The sequence below is a fragment of the Equus asinus genome, chromosome 1 (genome assembly GCF_041296235.1).
Source record: "Equus asinus isolate D_3611 breed Donkey chromosome 1, EquAss-T2T_v2, whole genome shotgun sequence".
Taxonomy (NCBI): domain Eukaryota; kingdom Metazoa; phylum Chordata; class Mammalia; order Perissodactyla; family Equidae; genus Equus; species Equus asinus.
In genome coordinates, this window is record NC_091790.1 from 25,045,163 (window position 1) to 25,071,756 (window position 26,594).

The 26,594-nt window shown below is 48.2% G+C and overlaps 1 protein-coding gene across 5 annotated transcripts in view; it reads left to right on the forward strand.

The window, feature by feature from the left end:
• RPS6KA2 (ribosomal protein S6 kinase A2) overlaps positions 1 to 26,594 on the forward strand; it is a 366,717-nt gene that overhangs the window by 278,383 nt on the left and 61,740 nt on the right. For all 5 annotated transcript variants that reach the window (XM_070517829.1, XM_070517702.1, XM_070517789.1 and 2 more), the window contains 5 exons: positions 7,450 to 7,530; positions 10,331 to 10,410; positions 13,416 to 13,522; positions 16,699 to 16,736; positions 19,426 to 19,568. In XM_070517829.1, the coding sequence (XP_070373930.1) occupies positions 7,450 to 7,530; positions 10,331 to 10,410; positions 13,416 to 13,522; positions 16,699 to 16,736; positions 19,426 to 19,568 (449 nt within the window). The remainder of the gene's footprint in view (positions 1 to 7,449; positions 7,531 to 10,330; positions 10,411 to 13,415; positions 13,523 to 16,698; positions 16,737 to 19,425; positions 19,569 to 26,594) is intronic.

The following is a 26,594-nucleotide window of genomic DNA, read 5'->3' on the forward strand; positions in this document are numbered from 1 at the left end:
TTTTTAACTCCTAAAACTGCAGAACAGACAAAGTAGTTAAGGAAGTGAAATCAACAGGATGGAGCGTCTTGAACCCTAAATTCCTCATGAGCACAAAGGAGTAGGTGCACCTGACGTTGGCTGAGGGAGTGTGGGGCTTGGAAGTTGTGAAGACGCGGGTCTGACCCCAAAAACAAAAGGGCTTCCAGAAAGTAGCTCTAGTTTTGTGCTGTGTGGTGTCCAGTGGGATCATCTCACCATGTGCTTCCTCCCCGATTTTCCTGGGAAGGAAACCATGCCCTTCCCAGAAGGATGAATTTATAGATTCTTCCACCTTCATCTCAGCCCCAGGGGTGGCCATGGACTATGATGACTGAAGGACGCATGAAGGTCACTGCTGGCACCAGGAGGTGCAGATTGCCCTACAGAACAGAGCAAATTGTCAAAACCACATCACCCTAATCTTGTATGTCACAGGTCAGCCAGAATTACAGGGTTGGTTCGAAGTACAAAACAATTTTAATTTATCCCCAATGTCTACAGTTTTATAGTGAATCTCAAAATGGCCTAGAACATTTTTCGTTTTACATCCATAGTAGCAAGCCCCACTCGATTCCAGGCTCACGTGTCAAATACCAGAGAATAAATACCACAGAGAGGCCACGGCCTGGCTCCAGATTCTGCATGAACTCCCCAACAGGAGATTGCTGGCAACGTTCTGCTTCAGGCTGGCATGGGTGGTCTTTGACTCCTGGCTTCCTACAACTCTCACAATTTCTACAATTCGTTGACTCAGTAGCAATGGAAGGATGAAGGAAGCATCTCTCTGGGCTTTCGTATTCACGCGTCTAGATCTTAGGACTCCAAACCCATCGGGAACCTTAGCTGTCCACGAGGCAGCTTCAACATACTCGGCATCAGAAAATGAAGCATTTGCTCTCAATGGCTGTTTCTGTTGGTGGAAGGACCACTCCGTGGTTACCAGTCAAAAGCCAGGCGTTTCCCTCCATCTCTGGATCTGGCCCACCAGTGACTGCCGCCATGAAGAGCAGGCAGTGGTGAGGTCAGCATGTGGAGCTCTGCCCGGCAGAGACAGAATTTGCACAGACCTGGAGATCTCCCCCATAACCTCTGGAGAGCCAGTCTCACACGAATTGTTTCACATACGAGGGGCATTGCCTGGGGTGATGACTATCCTTTGACATCTTGTTGGCTTGTTCCTGCCTTGGTCTATGGAAGCTAGGCACGCTCAGTTCTGTAGCTGGTTATCAACAGCGATAAAATCCTGCCCTGGAGGGAACACAGCCTTTCCCTGTCTCCTCCTCCCTGGACCCCATATATGCTTGGGTTTGGCCAATTTATGCCTGGGGAGTCAGTCTTACAAAACACGTTTGTGAAATGTCTTCCCCGAAATGATGTGTTTAATCTGCATTACATGACGTTCACTGTCAGGGCTGGATTCTTGATTTATTTCTCTATTATTTCAGATATGATAAGAGTATTTAAATATTGTGTTTATTTAGGCTCCTGGCCCTTTTTTCTGTTTGTTTCAGATAATCTCTAAATTGTTTGCCTTTTAATTTTATGATCTTTTTGGATGGGCAATTTGTAGATGTTTTGTAACTCAATCTATCACTCTTTCCTATGTTATTTCTTCCATTGCTTTTATTAAAACAAGATTCCCACCCAGGCCTCAGATAGGTATTCATCTTTGTTATCACTTTTATGGCTTGATTTATTTTTTAACACTTAACTCTTTAAGCGATCTGGGATTTATTTTTGTTTAAAACGTAGGGAGGAAATGTATATTTATTTTTCCACTATAACTAGACAGCCCCTTGGAAATTTGAATGTAGGACATTTTTTTCTAATTTTTTCACCAGGCTTACTGTGGCCTTTTTGGTTTCCATTACAAATACTATAATCAGATATGTGGCTAAACGGTTTTCATCATTCCAGATAGACCTGAACTCAAAGATAATAACTTCAATCTTATTTAGAGAATTTTTAGAGTATCTTAAGCAGAGTCAAAGACTAAGCCTTGTAAGGAGTTGGCAAGATGGGTGTAGGAACACAATGTCCCCTTTCCTCTGCCACCTGCTTCACCAGATCACGTCATAGGGCAAGCAGGGGACAGGCTGGTAGAATAGGGACTTCTCTCTAGAAGAGGATGCACCTTAGGGCGACAGGAGACTGCTCCCCATGGGTCCTGTCAGCCTGGTCTGCTCTCACGAGATAAAGGGCACGGCCCTAGGAGCCTGGCCAGGTGCATTGGATGAGGTTCTCATCATAAGGATGCAGCCCAAGTCCGGAGCGTGGCAGAGCCCATGGGTCCACACAGCAGGTTGCTCAAAGAGGCTTCTTGTCTAACAGCATTAGAAGGGGCAGTCCCACGGCCCCACTGTCACTGACACGCTGCCCTTCGCTTCCTGTAAGCCTGCCAACCGTTCCATCCAAGCTCTCCTTCTCAGCCTGTGCATTTGTTGTGAGAGCTGTCTTTCTGATTCCACTGCTTCACATGTCCGTTCCGCCTTCGGGTCCTCAGCTGGCTCCTCTATATCTTTTATTGAATGAGGGGATTTCCATTTTTGCTTCAGTTAACTCTCCTGAAACCCTTTCTTTGGTGTTCACACTGGTAGTCGCCATCGGAACCTTTAACTAGGGATGGGCAGAAAGTGGAGAGATTCCTTGTACCCTTCTCCCTGTGAACCCTTTTGTTTCTCCCCCTTGGTTCCTCCTCCTAAGCGGCAAAGCCAGGGTGGTAGATACGAGAGACGTCCGGGAGTCTACAGCATTTCTAATCCAAGGGAACGAGCTGAGTTGGGAGAGCATCCTGATGAAGTCACACAGCCGCTGCCATAGAATTTTCTCTCTGGTGTGTAACTGCGGTCATGTTTAATATCAAACTCTCTTATTTCTATCTATGTCATAAACTACTTTTTTCAAGAATCAGTGGATGAAATATGTTTTCATTAAGAAGTATATCAAAACTTCTAAAAGTCACACCGAGAGAATCACCCAGAGATGTGACATCTTCTCCGGTTTTATTCACCCCACTGCATCCCAGACCCAGCTTCCTGCATCTCTCCAGGGACGGACGTGGCCGCAGCAGCATCATTCCCTGACAGATGACTCGCTGCTCTCACAAGGCCAGCCGTGACCCCCTGAAGGAGGGGTCTTACCCACAGACAGTCTCTCAGGCATTTGCTGCCGCCGGACTCGCTTTCTTTCACATTTCTGGAGGTCTCTACCTCCATCTTCTCCTGATCATCCACACTGCTGACCAGAGAATGGTGAACCACCCCCCCACAATGAGCCACACCCCCCATGAGATCCTTGCATGGACCTCTTCCCATCCTGTGCGTCTCCTGGGCTGGCCCCTGGAAGCCCACAGTGCTAGCTGGGAGATGAGGCCTGTGAGCCCACATTGCAGCACAGCTCCAGGCCGACCTGTCTTACTGACCCTTGCACGTCCCTGTCACCCTAACACGACCAGCCTGCAGGTGGCCCTATTCTCTCCCCACCTAGAGGTTCTTCCCTACCCATTGCCCAGGCTGGAGGGCCAGAATGATACAACTCTCTCCTAGTCCAAGCGGCTAAGAGGTCACTAGGTCTCTGGGTTCTAACCCCCTGGACTCTGGCCCTAGGTCCCACATGCACGCAGAGGTGATCAACCCTCCAGGGGGCTCCCCTGCTGCCTTCTTTACAATCTAGCCCCCGGATTCTTACTTCCTGGGGGCGGAGCCTGCAGCTTTGTGGGCCTCATGTCGCACGAGAAAGACTGATAAATAGTGGTGGAAAAGGCACGGGATGAAAGAAGAGAGGCGGGAGGAAAAGGAAATCCGAGGCCAGGTTGCAAGAATTTTGACTTCACCATTCAGTTGTCCAGTTTCTAAAGGAGCTGGGAAGACCCATCCCATCTCTGGATCCGTTTCTTCTCACCTTACAAGGATCCCTTGCTCTGCCTTCAACACCTCCACCAAATTTGCTGTTGTAGGACTATTTTCTGGTTACTTTACATAGAAAAGAAAAGGTCCACTGACCAAAACTCGAATGCAGATCACTAAGATATTAACACACAAATGATAAACAGGAAAGGCGAGGTTAATTCTACGACAGAGCCCCCTGAAAAGGTTTTCACGCAATTACTGTGATCAGAGAGGGAAAAGGAATCTCTGAGCTCAGGGAGCATTGCTCCAGAGACAAAACCAGCGATATGAAATTGCATTCAGTAAAAGCGCTCAGCAACCATCTGAACTCCAAACGCCGGCTCCACTTCCGTCACTTGGGTAACAGTTTCCATTCACAACCGTTGCTCATGAGACCTTTCCAGCCGAGATTGCTTTGTTTCTCTGTGGTCCTCCCCGAGTATCTTGTCTTCTGTGCTGGCATCTGCTCCGAGTGGTGACAGTGCTCTGCCACCTGGTGGGTGCACCCAGTGGAAAGGCGACCGGCAGGGATCTGCTCCCTGCTGCACCAGCCAGCTGTCTGGCTTTGAGCACCCGCTTTTCTCTACCACGAGCCTCAGTCTGCTCTCCTGTGAAACAGCAGGCTTGCATTATGTGCTCCCCAAGGTCTTTCCAGCAACAAAGTTCTATTCCATTAGTCTAGCCAAAAGGAGGACCCACCATGTGTCACCCTGGGCGTGGACGATGATAAGCTGGACCCCACACCCCTCTGCCTGGTGCTTTGGTCCTGGGGGATCATAGCTGCATGGGACACAGAGCAGGCTGGCGATGGGCTGTGGAGATGCTGCTGGGTGACCTGCAGATCTGCCCACAGCTTCGCCTCCTGTGTGCCAACTCTCAGCCCTTCCAGATTCTGAGGGATTTGGGGCCACTGTGATTACAAGGGTCTGATGTTACTACAGGAACAGACGAGCAGTGGGGCAGAACGGAAAGACCAGAGCAAGCCGTGGAATCTTATCATACAGTGAAGCTAACTCCACCAATGACAATAGATGGAGCACAGCACTTGCTGTGGGGCCAGCACGGTTGTAAGTGTTTCACACACGTTAATTCATTCCCTTCTCACAGTAGTCCTGTGAGGTGGGTACCCTATCATCCCCGTTTCACAGATGAAGAAACTGAGCAGAGAGCAGCCCACAATGTGTGAGTGACAGACACAGGATGTAAACCCAGGCTGGAAGCTCAAGAGTCACCCTCCACCACCAGGCTACTCTGTCATAGACTGTCGGGGAGCGTACCATGGTCATGGCACCAAAGCTCAGCTGGACTCCGGAAAGCCTGGACACCTGAATGTAAATGGTCAAACTAGAGTTAACAGAGCAAAATGTAGCAGGCTGTCCTTGTGACCCGGGAGTGAGGAAGGACTTCGTTTTTCTTTAATTGTGATAAAATATGTATAATATAATATTGGTCCTTTTAACCATTTGTAAGTGGCATTAAAAACATTCTCAATATTGTGTAACCATCACTACTATCTATACCCAAAACTTTTCATCTTCCCAAACAGAAACTCTGTCACTATTAAACAGCAACTCCTCATTCCCCCTCCCCCAGCCCCAGCACCCACTGTTCTGCTTTCTGTGTCTATGAATTTGATGACTCTAAGTACCTCATCTAAGCAGAATCATATAATATTTCTCCTTTTGTGTCTGCCTTGTTTCATTTAGAGTAATGTTTTCAAGGTTCATCCATATTGTAGTGTGTATCAGAATTTTATCCCTTTTTAAGGCTGAATAATATTCCATTGTATGGAAGCACCACATTTTGTTTATCCATTCACTCACTGACGGACACTTGGGTTGCCTCCATCTTTTGGTGATTGTGAATAATGCTGCTGTGAACACGGGAGTACAAGTATCTGTTAAAGTCTCGATTTTCAGTCCTTTTACTTAAATACTTAGGAGTGGAATTGCTAGGTCCTATAGTAGTTTTATGTTTAACTTTTTGAGGAACCGCCAAGCTGTTTCCCACAGCAGCTGCACCATCTTGCATTCCCACCAACGGCTCCACAGTGTTCCCACCGCTCCATGTCCTTGCCAACGCTTCTTATTTTCTTTCTTTCTTTCTTTTTCTTTTTATTATAGCCATCCTTAGACAAGGACTTCTTAAATAAAACTTTAAAAGTATATATCACAAGACCAAAAAAAGGGTGAATGTAAATGCCTGGCCCAGTGGTGCATTACTTACCATACTTGTCTCACTTGTGAATGCTTAAGGAAGTTCCTGCCAGCACTTACATGGGGCCGTGTGAGGTCACTGGATGCTGCCCTGGGTGGACCAATTCACTTGTGGGAATTTGCAATTGTTCTTATTCTCAAATGGTAATCCTTCTTTGTTTATTTTTGCCTCAAAACTAATATCTGTATTGCCAGATGGCTAAGCTTGGGACTGTGTGAGGACCAAAAAGAATCATGTTGTAGCTGGTTATAACACACTAAATTTTAAAAAGTCTACATAGTTATCCTCAGGGAGAGAGAAAAAGAAGGACTCTTCCTCTTGATTTCCAGTTCCATCAGAAATGAGAAAAATGCATTTTGCAGCCCTAAATGACTCAAGCAAGGATCACATGAGTATGCTGACACTCCCGGATGAAGGACTGTTAGGAACCCACAGCCACTGGAGGCCAAAATGTCATGCTGCAGGTGACATTACTTACAAAGAGCCATGTGGGTCTTTACAATGAAAGATCCGTGACTTGTCGCCTTAACCACGTCATCCAGTTCAGCTTCACTTAGCAAGCTAACACAGCATCGTCACCGTGGCTGCTGCAAGCTCAGGTGCACAGCATCTCCTGGCAGGTATTTTTGCCAAAAATGTTTAGCCTCAATCTTATACAGCCTCTGGACCTAACCTTGGTCTACAGGAAATAAAGGATTAGAGCACCAGTAAAGCAACAATCGGACAAACCCAGTGGACCAGTCTGCAGGACAGCTGGCCTGCACTTATTGAAAAGTCTACGAAAAAGCACAGGGAGAAGAAAAGAAGTGCAACTCTTCTATCCTAGCAGCAAAAAGAATAGAGAAAGATAACAACCGAATATAATGTGTGAACCTTTTCTGGATCCTAGGTTAGAAAAAATTATAGCAGCTGTCAATGACATGGGTGGGGGGTGGAATATGGATTGGATATTGGGTGATATTATGGAATGATTGCTCATTTCCTTAGAGGTGACAGTCATGTTAGTTATGTGAGAGATTGTCCTTATTCTTAGGAAATGCTGTGTGCAAATGCACCCAAGGATCGAGTGGCATTGTGTGGACAATTTATTGTCAGATTTTTTACCAAAATGTGTGTGTGTGTGGAGACAGCACAAATGTATTAACACAATTCTTGAGTCTAGTGGAGGATTTAGGGATAATCATCATTATTTCTGCTTTTGTACGTGTTTGAAAATTTTTGTAACAATCAGTTGGGGGAATTGTTTATATCTGATGTTTTATATTCCATGTTCTCCAGAACTCTCATTCCTCCTCTTGAAAGCCTTCGTTTTCCTGTTTTGCAGTTCGGGACCGAGTGAGATCAAAGATGGAGAGAGACATTTTGGCAGAAGTGAATCACCCTTTCATTGTCAAGCTTCATTATGGTAAATAGCGTAAAAAATAACCTACTTTTGAGAGAACCTAGGGCAGCGTTCCCCAAAACAAAGAAAATTGAGGAAAAAGAATCATCAGATGAAAACCCTCCCTATGTCAGAGCGTCAGTCCTGTCTGGGGAGGGTTATCTCCTCTCCTACTTCCTTAATCTCTTGCCTTCTTCTCTGAGGGAGCAAGACACGTGATTTTCATCTCAAAGACCTACTCCGAGGGGCTCTATGTTATCATTAATTAAATTATCATCATTGATAAAGTGCTAAAATAAAAAAAAAAGGTCTCTTGACCTACATGGGAATGAATCTGTGACACTTTATCACCCAATAATTTCTCTCAACCAGAATGGTAACACGCCCTACATTTTAAGCAAATCCCATATTTCAAGCATTTTAAAGACTGTAGCTCATTGAACCCTCAAAACTTCCTTTCCGGGTAGATAAGTGTTTCCATTTTCCCAAAGAGAAAACTGAGGCTCAGATCACATAATGGACCCCAGGCCACATGTCTGTGGTGCCACACAAGTCCTCTTAGCTTGCTTTCTGCCTTGTTTTTTTTTTTTTTTTTTGAGGAAGATTAGCCCTGAGCTGACACCTGCTGCCAATCCTCCTCTTTTTGCTGAGGAAGACTGGCCCTGAGCTAACATCCATGCCCATCTTCCTCTACTTTATATATGGGACACCTACCATAGCATGACTTTTGCCAAGCCATGCCATGTCCACACCCGGGATCTGAACTGGCAAACCCCGGGTCACTGAGAAGGGGAGCATGCACACTTCACTGCTGCGCCACCGGGCCAGCCCCCTGCTTTCTGCCTTTTTATGTCCTCAGAGAAGCAACAGTGAAATCTTCAAGTTAAAAATGATTAATGAAATGGCAACTCCAGCGTCGTGCCAGACTGCCTTAAAGCTTACTACCCAGTTGAGTAAGGGATGTGAGTCCAGTACAGAAAGAACAGAAGGAAACTGTACCTGTTGTTTCAAAGGCACCGGGGGAGGGTGGAGTGGTGGGAGATAGTCGTGAGACATACACAGATCGGCAGCAAAGGCATAAACACACGCCCAAAGGTAGGAGAACGGAGACTTCTAGCTGGGTAATTTCTGATATTACTAAGACAACTGTTCAGTCTTGTGGGGAAATTCTGTGGCCTCTGGTTTCACAAATAATAAAAGCAAATATGGATGTGAGCTTGCGGGAAGCCGGCTGGTGACCGTTACCCCCAGGCCTGTGTGCAGGTGTCCTGGGATCCGGTCCCACGGCGGACGGCTGGGAGGCTGCCCCCCCTCCATTACGTTGCCGCTCCACCGCTGCTGACTCACAGGTGTCAGATCCAATCCCGGGTGTCATTTCAGTTGGTTTCCAGGGTGTTTTGCTAAAGAAGTTAAGAACTGGGCATCTTACGAAGATGTTTATAGGCATCCCCTCTGTTGCCTCTGTGGTTGATCAGAAGACGCTTGTTCTCCTTCTGCCCTTCAAAGCTCTGAAAGAGCATGTAATCCAGGCTTCAGTTCTCACCCTTCTGACAAAGAGTTTTCTGGTTAGAAGCCAGACGTTTCTAAAACTCCAACGTTGATAATGCTTCTAGGACTTACTTTTAGAAAACTAAAAGTTTTCAAGGACCAAGGGATATTAGGACCCCTTCCAGCCATCCTCCCTACGTATATAAAGTAGACGGCAGATGATAAGTCATCAAAACATTGAACTACCATCCAGTAGTAAGAGCGAGTGGTTTCTCTTGACCCTCACATGGCGTGCAGCCCCCTCTTGACGCAGGCATGCCCTTGCTGAGTGGTGGGCGAGAGCTGAAACAAGCAATACACCTATCACTCTGGCACACAGCTGTCAAACCCAGACCCCAGGGCCATGAAGTATGAGTAGCCATGCCGGCCGGTCACCAACGCCGCCGTCCAAGAAGGAATCAGATGACTGATGCCTGAACCCTGAGTCCTACAGAATGCGGTTCTGTTGGAAGGAGAGGAGACTGTCCAGACACGTTCAGGGCTGTCATCCCGCGCCTCACCAAGCACCCACAGCAAAAGCCGACTCTGTAGTGAGACCCAGCTGAACCCAAAGCCCTGTATTAATAGTGGCGATAGTGAGAGCAAGTGGGAACATCCAAATACTTCTCTCTTCTGTATCTTTCAATCCCCTTTGTGATTGAAAAAGGAAAAAGGGAAGGAAGGGAGGAAGGAAGGAAAGAAAGAAGGGAGGGAGGGAGGAAGGCAGCATAGGAGAGAGGGAGGGAGGGAAGGACGGGAGAAAAAAGAAAGAAAGGAGAAAAAAATCTCCAGACTCTTTAATAAAAGTGAGCGAGACAGATGGGGGCTGGCCCCATGGCCGAGTGGTTAAGTACGCCCGCTCCGCTCCAGGCGGCCCAGTGTTTCGTTGGTTCGAATCCTGGGCACGGACATGGCACTGCTCATCAAGCCACGCTGAGGCAGCGTCGCACATGCCACAACTAGAAGGACCCACAACGAAGAATATACAACTATGTACTGGGGGGCTTTGGGGAGAAAAAGGAAGAAAATAAAATCTTTAAAAAAAAAAAAAAAAGTGAGCGAGACAGAGCTCGTTACCGTCCGCTCCTTTTCCCTGGGTTCTGCCCGGGAAGCTGTCTCCAACCGGTTTGGGTCCCGTTTCTGAAATGACCCCGCGTCACAGACTACACAGTATTATTTGAGTCACAGAGAGACAGAGACAAGCTTTTTGCGCTGCAAAGAGACGGAGCCCAAGGGAACATGTCCCCCAGGGGACCTCCTTAACGGCCGAGATGCTCAACTCTTTCTCCTTCCACAGCCTTTCAGACGGAAGGAAAGCTCTACCTGATTCTGGACTTCCTGCGGGGTGGGGACCTCTTCACCAGGCTCTCCAAAGAGGTGAGCAGCCCTCCAGGAGGCGGCAGGCTGTGGGTTTCTATCTAGAACCCGAGGGACAAAGAGGGATGGAGAGCGCTGAGGGGAGGAGGGTGTGTGGTGTGTGCGTACGCGGGGTGTGTGGGGTGCGTGGGAATCGCGTGTATGTCGGCATTTGCCTCTGGGTGTAGCGTGTGATATGTTTGAGAGTGTATGTGTGTATGTTTATGCGTGGTGTGTGTGCAGTGTGTGTGTGCAGTGTGTGGGAGGTGTTGGGGGGGTGTGTGTGTATTCGTTTTAAAGAAGTCACACGAGTTGCACAAAGAAGAAATCTGTTGTCCTTGAAAGGTCTTGAGAAAACTGACTCTTCCGAAGACCCCTGTGAAGCTCTAGAACCTTCCGTTGCACTCTGTTCACTGCCCTTGTAGAGCAGATGGCAATGGAAGCTCAGTTATGGAACACTGGGAAAGACTTTATTTCGCAGTATCTTGCTTGCCGTGTAGGAAGATGCTGTTGACTTGCTGACCGCGCCTCCTGGGAGCTGCTCCAGGAGCCTCTAATCGGGTCTTCAGACATGAGGTCTCCATGACCACCAGCCACTTCACAACCCTAGAGTTTATCCTTGACCTTACCCTACCTAACATGGAACTTTCCAGAATGTTACGCAGCGCAACATGAAAGCTGTCTGGCCCATAATTGACTTGAAGAGCTCTCTCCTTCATGGGATGGAAAAAACTAGCATTCTGCCCATGGCAACTCGAACACTGGGCTTTAGTCCTGATGATTCTGTGCAGGATGGCGGGATGTCCCTTCATCCAGAACAGAGGGTGGTGGGGGTGTCCCTTTATCCAGAGCAGAGGGTGATGAAGACAGCACATGTTAGTACCACGCACAGGACAGGTTCCAGTCCTTCTGGCCCTCACGCCAGCATGGCAGTTTTCACTGGACTCTTAACAGTGGGTTCCAACTGTCCTCTCCCCTTTCTCCCCCTCCCACCTTTTTAGCAGGTGATCCCTCCATTCTGCAGGAAATTCTGAAGTGACCAGTAGATTGAGGTGGAGCCGGATGGGTGTCCCAGAGACCTTGGGCTGCCCTCTCCCTCTGTTTTCAGACACTCCCTTGGGCAATGGCACAGCTGATATATTGGGCTCCTCGCAATATAGGTTGAAAGCCTGGGGCTGGAAAGATCAGATCCAAGTTCTACACAAGTCCCTGTGGGAGCAGGTGTCTGCTCGTTTAACGTGCCTCCTGCCTGTGCTCACACTTCCAAAGATGCTGAGTCCTTGACACCTGCCAGTTGTCGTCCGATATCTACTGATCTGACGCCTGCCCCTCTCATCTACAAGAAGTCAGCCCTTGGGTTTGGTGTTGTCCAGCATCCAGTATGACACAGTTATTGGGCTTCTTGACCAAAAGGCTACAATAATTAGCAAAAAGCCCTGTCACACCTCACAACGGAGATACGGGTCTCCCATCTAACCCTTATTTCAGAGGAAAAGGAAAGTTGTCAGGCACGGGCACCCCAGATTCTTTGAGTTCATGGAAACACGTGGAAAGGATTTTCCTTTCATTCTCTCTTTCAGTTGAGTCCATTGGACAACATCCTTCCACATGTCGGTCACTATACTAACTGCCTTCAAGAACTCACATCAGTGGGTGTTTCATTTCTATGGAGACAGTATTTGTCAGCTGTACTTGGGGACACACTGAGAAGTCCCCTAAGACATGGACAAGTGGACAATTACAGTTGCACCAGAGCAGTAAACTGCAGACACGCCCATGTTGGTTATATAGATAGATAAATCAGATGAAAGAGAATTCGCCAGCCAGCAGAATTTGACTCTAAGTAAGCCCACCCAATAAATTAACCAATTTAGAAAAGAAACACCCAACCAGGAAAGGTGCTGGTTGAGTGTGGAAGATGGAACAGGAGATCCCAGTGGCCGGAGGGGCAGCGAGGGTCGGCAGCACCCAAATGTCTCCGTCCAGGACCATGGGGCATATGTCCCTGCCCCGTGGGGAAGCATCCTTTTTGTGGAATGGATGCACTCCCTCTGCATCAGTCTGACGTATTCATCCTTCAATTCTCTGAACTGCCGTCATCCCAATTCCGTGCTACCAGGCAGCCTTCTGATTAGGCAGTGAGTTTTCATGTGTCCGCCTTCAGAGAGAATTCAGTGATGATATGGGCTTCTGGTCTCTGTGAAGCTGATTTCTCATGATGAATGTCAAAAATGGTTTCTGATCACCATCTGCCTTCCTAGAAGGTGACTGTAAAAAATGATGTGCTGGTTCTGACACCCCTGGGGAAAGGCAAATGTCACTATGAGACGATGACCGTGACGTCTGCCGGGCACTGTGGCCTTGTGTATGATTAGCTTCCTTGAATCAGAGTGTCCAACCCGTGGACCCTGACACCCCACGTGCCCTCTCCAACCAGCCTCCCCCAACTTGGGGCGCTCCCGCTGAATCTACACCATCTATGTGTTGTATTTAGTAGAACTAATCCCACTTTGGGTGACCAGCAGTTACTGGTTTGCATCAGCCAAGGAGAAGATGTCAAATTGGAGGGAGAAGGAATGAGAATTGAGATGCATTTTCCACGGCTCCTCATTGGGCCTTCACAGTGCGGTTTAGGTATTTGTATTAAAATGTGGTGAATTCACATCAGAAGCACTCATATTAAAATATAAACCCAGAAAGCACTCCAGAGCTGCATGATCTGTGGGAGCGAGAGGGATGGGGTGGAGAGGACTCTATCTAAGGGCTCCGCTCACAAGGCTAATTAAGGCATCTTTGCAAAGAAGGGCTCGTCTTCCTTTGCTGGTCTTAAAACTGTATAGAGAACACATGTTTCCAGGAGAGGAGGCAGCAGAGGATGGTTGGGGGGCCCCACGATCTTCTTCAGAGCAAAACCAACCCGAGGGTGTACTTAGAGGGGCTGAGTCGTGCTCTCTCTCTGGCAGAGTTCTTTGAAACAAGCCAATCGCAGAATGAGCTCAACAGCCTTGTTCTCTCTCACTCGCCAGGTCATGTTTACTGAGGAGGATGTCAAGTTCTACTTGGCTGAGCTGGCCTTAGCTTTAGATCACCTCCACGGGCTGGGCATCATCTACAGAGACCTGAAACCTGAGAAGTAAGTGAGAAAACAGGAGGGCGTGGTCCTCAACACCCCCCTTTCTTGCTGGCCCACATCGGTGGCCATTGCTCTGTATTTATGTCCCACGTCAGTGCACATCAGGAAGTTGGCTGGAGACATCCTCAGGCTGGCACGTCCCACGCAGGGATTCCAAAGGGGGTGAGCAGATCCACCTGCCTGTCCCTGAAAAGGTGCTCAGACACAGGTGTGGCTTACACTCATTTGTAGGGGATGGTCCCACCCCATTCTTACCTAATGCCCATGACAACTCTGAGGGAGGCAGGGCCAGGGCCCATGTCCCTCCTGTTCATGTAAGGCTGGGCACGTAGGAAGCCTGTCCACTACTCCCCCTTCTATATTCACTGCCCCTCCCTGCCATGAGGCTGCCTCCCTCTTGTAGGTTGGGCTCACCCTGCCACTGGGAACATCTCAGACATGGCGACCTCCAAGCTACTTTCTCTCTTCCCTTTCTGTCTCTTCTGCATCATCCTCTAGATTTAGGAAACCCTTTCAACTGTTTCAACAGGCCCATTTCTAGCTGACAAGTCAGATGAGCTTTTCTGAGAGCTTTTCTGAAAGACAGTGGCACCAGATTCCTAAGCGAGATTCTTGTATCTTTAGCAATGATCATCTGTAATGTTATTTCTAGGATATTTTGCTAATCTACTCTAAATTAAAGAAATAAAGTCCCTCCAAAAGAATAGATTTCCCATTTCAGGTTTTTTCTTGTATTTTCTGTGTGGAGCTGATACAAAAACTAGGAGTTTATCCACTTGAAAAAGTAGAGATCTAGTGGATGCGATTTTAGGTCCAGTTGGCTGACCTAAACGGGGTCCCTGATTTCCTCACTCACTATCCACTGTCCTGGGAGGCGAGTCATACCACCCACTGAGCCTGAGGTCTACACCCGCCCCTGGACCAGGCAGGACCTGGTGGGACCCAAGCCACACTAAGACCTCATGGCCGAGGGCTCAGAAGTGGGATTCACCCATGCTCCAGATCCTTACTCTCACCCACACTGAACTGAGGAAAACACAAACTCTCTCTCCAGCCATTTGTATTAGATGTGGAGTCATTTATGGGAAGCATCTGGGTTTGCCCAGAAACCAGGTCATGTTATATACATGCGTGATGCAAAGTGTGTGTCCGCCTGTGACCAGAGGGAAGAGCGTACCACGCGTGGCTTTGACATAACCACCAGCATGATAGAACATCACCAGCTGAACATGTAAATAAACTTCTTAAAATTTTTTTTGGTGAGGAAGATTGGCCCTGAGCTAACATCTATGCTGGTCTTCCTCTACTTTGTTGGTGGGGTGGCACCACAGCTTGGCTTGATGAGCAGTGCATAGGTCCGTGCCTGGGATCTGAACCTGCAAACCCCAGGCCGCTGAAGCAGAGCGCACGAACTTAACCACTATGCCACTGGGCTGGGCCCTAAATAAACATTTAAATCATCATAAAAGGCCCTCTCTTGAGTGTCCCCACAGAGAGAACAGTATCCTATTAACTACAGCATCTCCTTAAGAGAGCGGGAGCATGAGGCAGATTTCAGATCCAACTCAGCCACATGCTCATGGGTGAGCCCTGGGCGCCCTGGGTCTCTCTCTTGTTAAAGGTCAAAAGGATCTTTACAGCTAAAAATAGTAATATGCAATTGCAGCGTTGAAGGGCAAAGATTTTGTTAATTTGGACTCATAAGGAATTAATTTTGAAAGTTGCTCATTTCTGGGCAAAGATTAGGTATGACTGAAAAGTGAAGATAAGAACATTTGCCACTTTCATTACAAATTGTCATCTTAATTATAAGCTGTAACTCTCTCCTTCCCATTTCCATTAAATTGTAGGTATCTTTTTTCATCCCATGGCAGATTTTTTAAGCCATGGTGAGATAAACGTAAAATTTAGCATCTTAACCATTTTGAAGCGTCCAGTTTAGCAGTGTGGAGAGTGTTCACATTGCTGTGTAGCCGTCCCCACCATCCATCTGCCCGGCTCTCTTCCTGCAAAATTGAAACTCTGTCCCATTGAACGCTAACTTCCCGCTGCCCCCTTCTCCAGCCCCTGCACCCGCCTCTGCTTTCTGTCTCTGTGAACTGCACTGCGCTAGGAGCCTCGTGTAAGTGAAATCCTACATCCTTTGTCCTTTAGTGTCTGGCTTCTTTCACTCAGCATAATGTCCTCCAGGTCCATCCACGGGGTCGCAGGTGTCAGCGCTTCCTTCCTCTCCTAGGGTTTTTGGGGTATCACATATTAATCCTGAAAGCCTTGCTTTGGTTTTGCTCCAGTCCACTCCCTGGGCTCTTTAGGGCTGGGCTGCTGCCTCCCAGGAGCTGGGGCAGTGGGACTTAATTACAGCAAACAGAGAAACCGGGGCGTTAGGAGCCCCAGGCCCTGAGGGTTGATAGCGTCTTGGGGTGCTCGCCGGTATCCGCCCCTTGCACACTCTCCCTGCTCCCTCCAGTGAAGAGTGTGCTGTGCCCTACCACAGGTGGGTGGAGCAAGGCCAACGCTCCCTGCCCAGGCATCTGGAGTCAGATGCTGGCGTGAGTAGGGCTTGGACCAGCGAGCAAGGCAGGGACTCCGTGGGACCAGATCTTATAACAAGATGAAGGCGGCAGAGCCCCAAGGCTCCTTGGTGCTGAGGCCTAAGGGGTCACAGGCCTCCCCAGAGGTCAGGTTGGTCCCGAGAGCCAGGGCAGGGCTCACAGAAAGATCTGGGGAGAAGGAGCCAGGCCTCTCGCCAGCAAGGGCCTGCCTGGGTACAGAAAAATCCCCTCTAAGAGGCTCCAGGTCTCCACAGACCAGGGCAATCCTGGACCCTCCCAGTCCTGTTCTTCACGCAGGACCGTCTAGAAGATTCCTGAACCTTCCCGGTGGGCGTAAGAAGGTCTCAAATGTGCAGTCCCCTGCGTTTGCCTGTTTAACCAGATACAAGAACATAGGGAGCCCCTCTGCCTCCCCAGACACCGTGGATCTGAATACACTCCTGACTCAGCAGGAGCTGCAGACGAGGGAAACAGTAGTCTGAAAGCCCACCTCTGTGAGCTCGAGGAACCCCCGGCTGGGGACTGCGGCCCTAGTGGCCCTGGGTGTGTCCCCCTGAGGTCCACGTACCCCCCCAGCATGTCTTGTCTCTTTTAAATCATCTCTTTTCTTCCTCTTTCTTTCAGCATCCTCCTGGATGAAGAGGGACATATTAAGATCACAGGTTTGTAAAAGACGACAGTCTCCCTTGGTGACCTCATTTCAGCCCTGGTCATTCCAGGGACCCACTCAAAGCCAAAGGTGTTATCACACCGGCCTTGTAGATGCATGTCTCTGAGTTGGCTGATTTCTCCTAACTATGGACTAGTTATGTTGGTGTGTGTCCTCACAGCATCTCGAAATGCTCAGACTTCCCAGGTGGGCCCTCCTTTCCTTCTCTCCTCTGACCTAAGACCCTTCTAGTACTTTCCCTGCAGACTCTCAGCATCACTGGATGTTGTGTCCAAGAATCTCGACGCACAGCCCTGATCTTAGGGCAAATATCCGTGATCTCACTTTAGCACTTTCCAGCCCCATGGTCCTTGTCACCGCCATACCCTTCCCGCCTTCATCATTTCCGAGGGACCAGTCTCCCTACTGAAACCCCAGGTCCCTCCCATCGCCACCAAATTCAACCAGACTGAGAGCTTACCCTCCAGTTCCATGACACCTACTTGGCATTGGTTTCCTCTTGCTGCTGTCACAAATTACCACACACTTGGTGGCTTCAAACAACACACTTATCTTATCTTTGTTTTGTTATCTTATCTTATGGTTCTGGAAGCCGGAAGTCCAGGAAGTCCAAAGTCGGTCTCTCAGGGCTGAGACCCAGGTGTCAACAGGGCTGTGTCCCTTTCCGGAGGCTCCAGGGGAGAATTCTTTCTCCTTCTCCAGGCCCTAGGAACTGCCCGCATCCCTCGGCTCACAGCCGCATCTTCCACATAAGAGCCTTGTGCTTCATGGGCCCACCTGGTCGTCCAGGATAACCTCCCCATCTCACGGTTCTTGACTTCATCACACCTGCAGGGCCCCCTTTGTCACGTGAGGTGACCTATTCACAGGTTCTGCGGGTTGGAATGTGGATGTCTCTAGGAGCCCTTCTGCCGGCCACCCCACTGACCTGATCCTGGCCCCATCTCCGCACTCACCCGCTCCCGCTGTCCATCCCTGAATGAACGCTGTCTCCTCACCTCTGTCAGGAAGCCCTCCCTGCTTGGGGCACCTGGTCGACCTCTGTTCTACCTTCACTGCTTACCTCGGTGGCCGCTTCTTCCCCAGGCCTCCCCATCTCCGCTCCGCGTCCCCTACACGGTCTCACGGCTGCTCAGTTACTTATCTGCATGTCACCACACCCTCTCTTTTCAAGGGCAGGTTTCCCGCTCCTCCTGGGTCCCCAGTGTCTTGCGGAGTCCACAGAGTAGCTGACAGTAAATGTCAGTAAATATTTTTAAGTGCTTGTTAATGTTGCAAAGCCAGACTCTTCAAATTTCTCGTGAATTCGGACACAAGATTGTGGCTCTCCGTTTAACAGAGCCTCGAGACCACACGCTCCTGGCAGGTGAAGGACAGCTTCTGGGACACCTGCAGTGTCACTTGATCAACAGTTGTGGCCTCTTCAGCAGCTCTTGGGAGCTGCCCCCCCGTGCTGATTCTGGTTTGCTCTGTTGTTGATGTCTCTGTGCCTTCCCACACCTATGACAGCAGAAGAAACTAAACCCTTCAGGCTGAGAAAGTAAAATTAACTTCTGCACCTGGTCGAGCTGTTTCGGGAGGTGCCCCTGTGGCATTTTGTGGAGATTTCACGTTCTGCTAATTCTTTACAAGTTTTCTCTGCTGACTGAGGGTCTGTGCGTGATTCTCTAAATCACGCGTGTGCAGCAGTAGCTGGAATAAGTATGGAGCTGCCATGTCAAGTTTATCTGTAGTATTATAGAATTTTGGCGTTCGCTGACCTAATTATCATGGTCTCTGTTGCTTATGCATGACCTCAAGTTAATAATATGCAATAATTTGTCATTTGGGCCAGGCACAAATTACAAACAAACCCCCATGACCCTAATGTGCAAACAAGTCACTTAAGCAACGAGTGAGCAACACCTCCCAGGGTGTTTGCTGTTCTCAGTCAGCCTGCGATCGCGCTTCATCCTCACATGGCCTGGAAGGAAGTGACATCATCCTTATTTTCACAGAGAGGTGCTGGAATCGTAGAACCCATGCGTTCACTGTGTCCGTCATCCACAAAGTGCGTTAACGCACAGGCACTGAAGGAGGGGAGAGTTGACTGAAGATTTCAGGAGGGAGTAGATGGGACGGTGCTCATTGCATGCCCCCCCCCAAATGCTCTAAGATCCTTATCAGACTTGTCTTCTTCCCCTTTGCGCCTCACCAACCAGGGACCTCTTTCCCAAGTAGCCTTCTGCCCGTAACGCCTTTCCAGTCCTTTTCTTCAGAGCCAGCACCTTCCTTCCTGTCACCACATGCTTCTCTCCATCCCGGGCCCGCTGACCTGCAGCGTCAGAGCTCCACATTCCACCTGAGTGTCTCTATTAACAAACGGATCTCCCGGGGGATCCACGTGGTCACTAAGACATACAACTTCTTGATATCGTTACAAGGCAGTCCTAAATTTGCAGGTTCCTAAAGGATTTTGACTTGAGGAACTTACCAGGCTTTGCCCAGCGTGCGTGGGCATGATGATGCCTGCATGCCAGGAGGGTTCTGTTGCTCCCAAACAGAGTGGGTAGGAGAAGGATGCCCAGTCAGGCAGAGTTCACGTCAGTGACGCTGAAGCTCATCGGTTAGGGGTCAGCGTGGGAATGGTCCTGAAGGCCACTTTAAGACTGATGAGTGCTGTGTGCTGTGTTCACCTTTAGATTTCGGGCTGAGTAAGGAGGCCATCGATCACGACAAGAGAGCCTATTCATTCTGTGGGACGATAGAATACATGGCTCCCGAGGTGGTGAACCGGCGAGGACACACGCAGAGCGCAGACTGGTGGTCCTTCGGTGTGCTGATGGTAATGGCACCCCCTCCTCTTCAGTGCCGCTTGTCCTGGTTCCCCGTGAACTTTCCCATCCCCGGGTTGGTTCAGAGGTCAGGAATGACCCGAGGAAAACAAGGCTTGAAATGTAGACAACCAGTGCCCATTAATGTGACTCGGGACACGGAGGAGGCCCCCAAATTCCTGACCCTTGCACTTCCTGGCAGCCTCCTTCGCTGTCCGTCCCAAACTTCCATCATCGGGAAACGGAAGTGGGATTCAAATAAGGATGCCAATGTGTGAAGAGTCAAACCTTTTTTATACTTAGTGCTCTTACTGATTTAACGTGAGGATTTTAAGGCATGCAACCATTTCCATATGAAAGATATTTTTCTTGTTTCAAACACAAAATCTTCCCTGTGAGTCATAAAAATTAACATGAGCCAAAATATACATGAAATTAAGTATTTTTACATCGACATCTAGAAACTTGAATTTTTAGCTCATATGTTCAAAAAGATAGGGCATAGAACGGAACACCGTCTAGACAGGGTATTCTGTAGTCATAAGAGAAATGGTGTGGGCTCTCCTCCCTTCCTTGCGCCCTCTCACTCTGCCCATCCTCCCAGCCGGGCACTGTGCTCACGGCCCCTTCGTGCTCACCAAGCCCACAGCATAGACCAGACTTCTGACACCATGGAATCTGACACTGGGTGAACAGCATCGTGACTCTTTAGGGTTGTCCAAAGCCCTCCATTGTGGGCATTTAACAAGGAAACTGGAGCCACAAGAGTTTCAGTAGATTTGATGAAGGTCACTCAGCTAGCACTGGGCACAGCCATGTGCATTCCATACCCAGCTTCCATCAGTGTCCAGGCCAGCTCTCTTCCCACCACACCACACGCCTCATCCCCGGACTGTGGTACCACTGGGCTGCATCCTGTACCCACGGTCCAGAGGTGTTGCCTAGAGAATTAGCCTGGTACCCAGGAGGACTCGTGGAGCAGTGGTCACTTGGTCTCTAGGTTCTGGTCCCGGCCCTGTGGGCTCAGAAATGCTGGCTGTGGTGGATTCATCAGCACACAGACCGCTAACCTCTCTCTGTGGGGGCAGACGTACATTAACCAGCTCGGGAGGCCGGCTTGCAGGGCTTGAACCAGAATGCCTGTTTACAGATTTATGACAAGAGATGTCTTCATCACGTTGGTGGGAGTGCCCCTGTCTCCGGGGTCAGCACATTCTCTCCTGTGTCAGCCACCTACAAGGAAAGTCAAATTAATAATGAGAAGGCTGCTCTGTAAAACGGAATCACAGCAAATTGAACAAGTTAATACGAGCGAAGTGATTGAAACAAGTCTGCGACATTATAAGGGCTCCATAAATGTTAGCAAAGAGGGTGATGGGGACGTCTATTGTGTTGATGATCATTCAGGCATTTGATGGCATCTGCTCAGAGACAGTCCATCTCCATGCTGGAGACCACCGAGATAAGCCCCCCACAGCTGTCGCTAGGCTCTTTCCTGCTCTGCTCACCTTCTGTTTGAACAGTCCTTCTTTAGATATGTTAATGAGACAATTCATTAGCTTTGCTCTCTACAAGTTGATTTTTGCATCACAGCCCTGCCGATCCATATGTGTGGTTTCCTGTGTTTCCCTGTCTGGAGGGTGTTTGGTGGGGGTGGGGTGGTCCACCTCATGTTACCTGCTGCAGCCTATACTGGAAGTTTGATGTCACCTTCCTGACACTGGGTTATAGGTCCAAGGTTCCAGGTCTGCCTCTTCAGGAGCAATTCCACCTCTTAAGCCCCCACCTTGCTGAAAAGCACATTCCTCTGGAGGGCAAGGTGGGCTCCCTTAGGGGACCCCAGGCTTCATCTTGTTCCTCCACCCCATCTCTACACTCCCTCTGTCCTTCCCTGGGTGACCTCCAGCTGTTATCGCTTCCTTTTGAATCCAACCCAAAGCCCGTAAAGATGACAGGTAGCGGATAAACTGGGGTTGAGAATGACCACACAGCCTTTCTCCAGGTCACCCTTTTTCTGATGAACTGAAGTCACAAATTGCTGCCACGTGTATCTCGGTGTAACCAGTGTTTAAAAGAACAAGAGGCCAGCCTGAGACTGGAGAGAAGGGCTGTCTTGGCCCGCCGACACAGCAGAGAAAACTGCACCCAAAACCGCACACCCGTCAAAGGTTGCCTGATTTAGTTTTATGAGGTTTCTAAGGGAAAGGAGAAGATGATATGCCTCTAATCTGTTTCTGTATATAAGATGATGGACCATAAAATCTATCCCACATATATACAATATACATATATACAAATATAAAATATATATACACGTATATAGAAATATAAAATATACCTTAATTTTTTTTTTCCGGTCAAAATCATTGGATAGTAAAGAAATAAGTGGAAAAGCTGAAAGGAAGAAAAGAACAGCAAAGACATGCAAAAAAAAAGATTGTAAGAAAAACAACTACACACACCCACACAAGAGAGAGACAGAGAGAGAGAGACATTGAGAGAAGAAATCCAGAGATAGAGAAACAAAGAGGGACAAGAAAAGAAGAAATAGGACTTATTTTGAGCTGATCTCCTTTCCTCGAGCTTCTCCCCAATTTTCTCCCTCCACATCCTCCCTGACGAGAGCACAGTCAGTTCTGGAACCTTCTCTAATTCTGCCCCCGGCCAAGCTGATGGGCCTGTGTTTCGTGTCTGCCTGGCACTTTGATGTGTTGCTGTTACAACGTCTGGCCTCTTATGTTGTGAACATCCATCTCTGCCAGCATCTCCCAGGCACAGGGCGGTTCCTAAGTACCAGGTGACCGTCACTGTGGTCCCCAGCACAGATGCAGTGCCCGTGCCCAGGAAGGTCTGTGCCCCGCGTGCAGGGCTGACACGACTGTGAAAGCAGAGAGGCGCCTGGGCTCCCCTGCCCTCACCTCTTCCCCGGGTCCCCTGTCCTTCCCATCACAGCACTCTGGGAAGGCTCTGAAGATTGGTGTTGACGTGGTGAGATGGCTCCATGCTTTACTGAAGGGGGGCCTGCTGCGGCTGCTGTCCGGCACGGTTGACACACGGGAATTGTCCAGCTACCTTTCTCTCTGGGCACAGGGCACTTCTCACTTGTTTGCTGAAATGGTCCAGTCATTTTAGTCTAAAGGACTCCACGTTCAGTGTCTCATGACAGCTGAGGAAGTGGATGGCGCCAGTTCCAGGACTGTTATCTCACTCACTAGCATGAAGGAGGAGTAAGTGGGTGTCCCAGTGATGACAGATTGAGTCTGTACAACACACAGTTAGAAAGCACCTTCACATTTGATTGAACCAAAAAATCTTTAAGTTACAGAGGAAAGATATTCTTTCTGTTTACAGAAGTGGAAACAAGGCTCAAAGAGCATAAGAGATTGCTTTAAAATCACCTCATTGCTCTAAAAACCCCTTCTCCCTGAGTCCTTGCCCACCTGACCCTCTCGACAGCACGCGGTAACCAACTTGCAGGCAGATGTCGAGACTGTTGCTTTCGACACGTCCTTGGGCAGCACCAGGAGTGACTTCCGAATTCCCATTTGCCATAGAGAGGGGTCCAGTGGGGCCTTTAGTGCGGCATCTTAGCTAAGCCTTGGGAGGAGATGAGGTTAGAGCATGCTGTCTTTATAAGGATCCCTCCACCGGCTTTGTTGAAGAATGTGTAGACCATGAAGGGAACGTATCCACAACTGAGGGGTCACGCCCATCCCTTCCTTGAATGTCTTCACCCGGGAACTAAACCCGTGTCATCTGCGAATCCACGGATGGAATCTCAATCCATCTGAGAATCCCTCCACAGAGCTCGAAAGAAGACACCTCACGCTGAGGGAGGAAATCTCTGTCCTTGAACAAAATTGAATATCCAGGGGCTGGCCTGGTGGCACAGCAGTTAAGTTTGCACATTCCGCTTCGGCAGCCCAGGGTTGGCTGGTTCGGATCCCGGGTGCGGACATGGCACTGCTTGTCAAGCCATGCTGTGGTAGACGTCCCACATATAAAGTAGAGGAAGATGGGCACAGATGTTAGCTCAGGGCCAGTCTTCCTCAGCAAAAAGAAAGATTGGCAGCGGATGTTAGCTCAGGGCTAATCTTCCTCAAAAAAAAAAAAAATTGAATATCCAAAGTTAGGTACTTATAATGGGAAAAAAACTTAAACAGATAGGGCTGGGCTCCATGCGATAGTGAATTACCAGCCCATCCCCACCCTTGTCTGGAAGTCAGTTTTGGGGGGGATTGTTTTTGTGAGGAAGATTGGCCCTAAGCTAACATCTGTGCCCATCTTCCTCTATTGTATGTGGGATGCTGCCACAGCATGGCTTGATGAGCAGTGCTAGGTCCACACCAGGGATCTGAACCAGTGAACCCCAGCCCGCCAAAGCAGAGCACTCGATCTTAACCACTTGGCCACGGGGCTGGCCCCTGGAAGTCGGTCTTTAGAAGGACGTTTGGGTTGTGTTTTGTAGATTTTTGTAAACATCTCCTGATCGCTCTGGTTTCGTATGTGAGACCACCTCACGTTCTCCTCCCCTTTCTTAACCACTGGCGCTGCGTGTGTGGGCGTTCACACACAGGTTGTTCTTACACTGCTGTGACAAATGTGGCTGGGTCAAGGCTCAGGGGCCACCCCCGTGAAAGGGTCTGAAAACCACAGGTTCCTCCTGAGGCTGTTGGAGGATCAGGTCGGCGTAGACATCTAACCCACTCCGAGTAGGCGTGGCACATGGTGAGTGCTCAAGAGGTGTGAACTGGCTAGTCTGTCCCATAGGCTCCAACACCCCCCAATGCCCCCAGTCCTGACCATCGAAGCTCTCCCCAGACATTGGGAAATGTCTCAGAATTGTCCCCAGTTGAGAACCACTGCTTTAAATTCATCAAGTTACTCATCTTCCTGGAAGCATCGTAACTGCTGACAGTGAAGCTGCACCCGCACCTCATCTGGTCCCCTCTGTACGTTTCTGAGGCCTGCCCTGGTGCTGATTTGTGAATGTATTACTTGGAGTGCCCCCCAGCAGGTGTATTTGAATGTGGGACCCCACAATGAGCTATGACTTTTATCAGTTTGCCCTGGAAATGTTGGTCAGTCTTGGGATTGTTCAACACTTGAGCAAAAAAACATGTATTATATGTAATGTCCCAGGGATGCTCATCAGTAATACACTGATTTAATGAAATACCTAAAGACAGAGAAATTCCTGAGCGGCTTTGTTCAGAACAGAAATGCTGAAATGATCTCCTTTCTCCACATCTGACAGAAGGGGAACTCTTAAGGGGGCTGGAAGTGAAGCCAAAGTACCGTGAGTGGTGTAGGCTGAAAAAATAAATAGCTTCATCGTCATCACCACCACCACCATCGTCATCTTCATCATCGAGAAGCATTTATTGAACACCCATGTATGCCATTGCGTTGGATGTTAATAAATGGTTCAGGACCTCCCACTGTGTAGCTAATTGCATGGGATGAAACAATGTGGACGCAAAAAGGGGATGGAGAGAGAAAAGCACAAAGGATTTGTACCCTGATCGTTAGAGAGCCACAGTCAAAGCTTAAAGTAATCACTGAATGGATACATGCAAGATATTGGTTGATCTATAATAAATAATTAGATAATATACAGACGGCAGATTGGGCACCATCTTTATAACAAAGATAAATGGCCAGAGTCGAGTAATAGCTTTCTCATGTCACGTGGCCAGAAAGCATTTTTGTTGAAATGGAATTTCATTCATAGTAGACTCAAGAAAGAAAGAAGAGAAGAGAGAAGGAGAGAAGAGAAGAACCAAAATGGGCAGGGAATTTTCTTTGCTAATATGAACCTACTTTAAGAGATATTTTAATTTGTATGATCAACATACAAACTTTCGTCCTATTTTATCAGCTGAACAGCTCATCTGTAGTCAACATTCTAGCCTTGCAATTTAATTATGTTTGTCTATTTTTAGATTCTCGTCTGGACTCTCTTACTCTCGATTTTTATTGCTTATATATTGATTGATTGCCTGCGGCCTGTCTGCTCTGTGAGCCTTCACTTAATGGGCGCACATGGGATGATCAGCGAATGTTAACGTGATAGGGCGGCATTTCAACATCTGAACGGGCAGGAATTTCTAAATTTCTTTTAAAATCTGCTTTCAGAAAGTAGACCAATTAATACTAATAAAGCCTTAAATCCATTCATTTATTTAATCTTGTAATTTCCTTCCTAGTTTTATCATTAGGATAACTCCACATCTTAGCAAAACTTTATGTATGTTTCAGTATTATTTATAATTGTGGAAAATTGGAAACATCATAAGTGTTAGTGATAGGTAAACTATTATATTTTGGCATATCCACACATTAAGTGATATTACAAAGATTTTGTAATAATCATTTGAAGTTTTTATATTATTCTGTGAAAAGTTAGTATATAAAACCTTATTTATGTTTGAAAGATACACTTGAAGAAAGTACTAGAAGGAAATAAATGCTAATTGCGGTTATCTTTGGGTAATGGAATAATGGGTGATTATTTTGGTCTCTCTGTTTTGATGTATTTCCCAAGATTTTCACAATGCAGAGGAAAAATACTGGAAGATAAGTTTAAAAGGGGCAGAGACATATGCAGTAAAGAATCAGGACCAGGGAAATTGAATAAGACCATATAAACTCCTGCACTGAGGCTGCTTTCTTATCATGTAACTGACGTGAGGACCCTGGGAAGATGCGCACTTCAGCACATTTCAGTTAGATGCAGCATCTTCTGCGGAAGGAAAGGATTTGCTATGGCTGCCGCCCCAGTTCCTTTCCTCAGAAGTGGTCCGATGTGCACGTTGTTCGGTAAATTCTGTGATTCCAGGCCACTGCTTCCAGAGCCCTGTAATCAGGGCTGTTTGGGTGGGAAGGAAATCCCTGCTCAGGAACGTCTACTCCCCAATCCTGCCTTTATCACAAGCTCCATCCTGGCCGATGTCCACCTAGTATTTTTGGTGTGTGGCAGCCTGTATTGGTGCCACATTGTTTTTGCCAGATGTTGGTAATGGACTGAAGTCTGG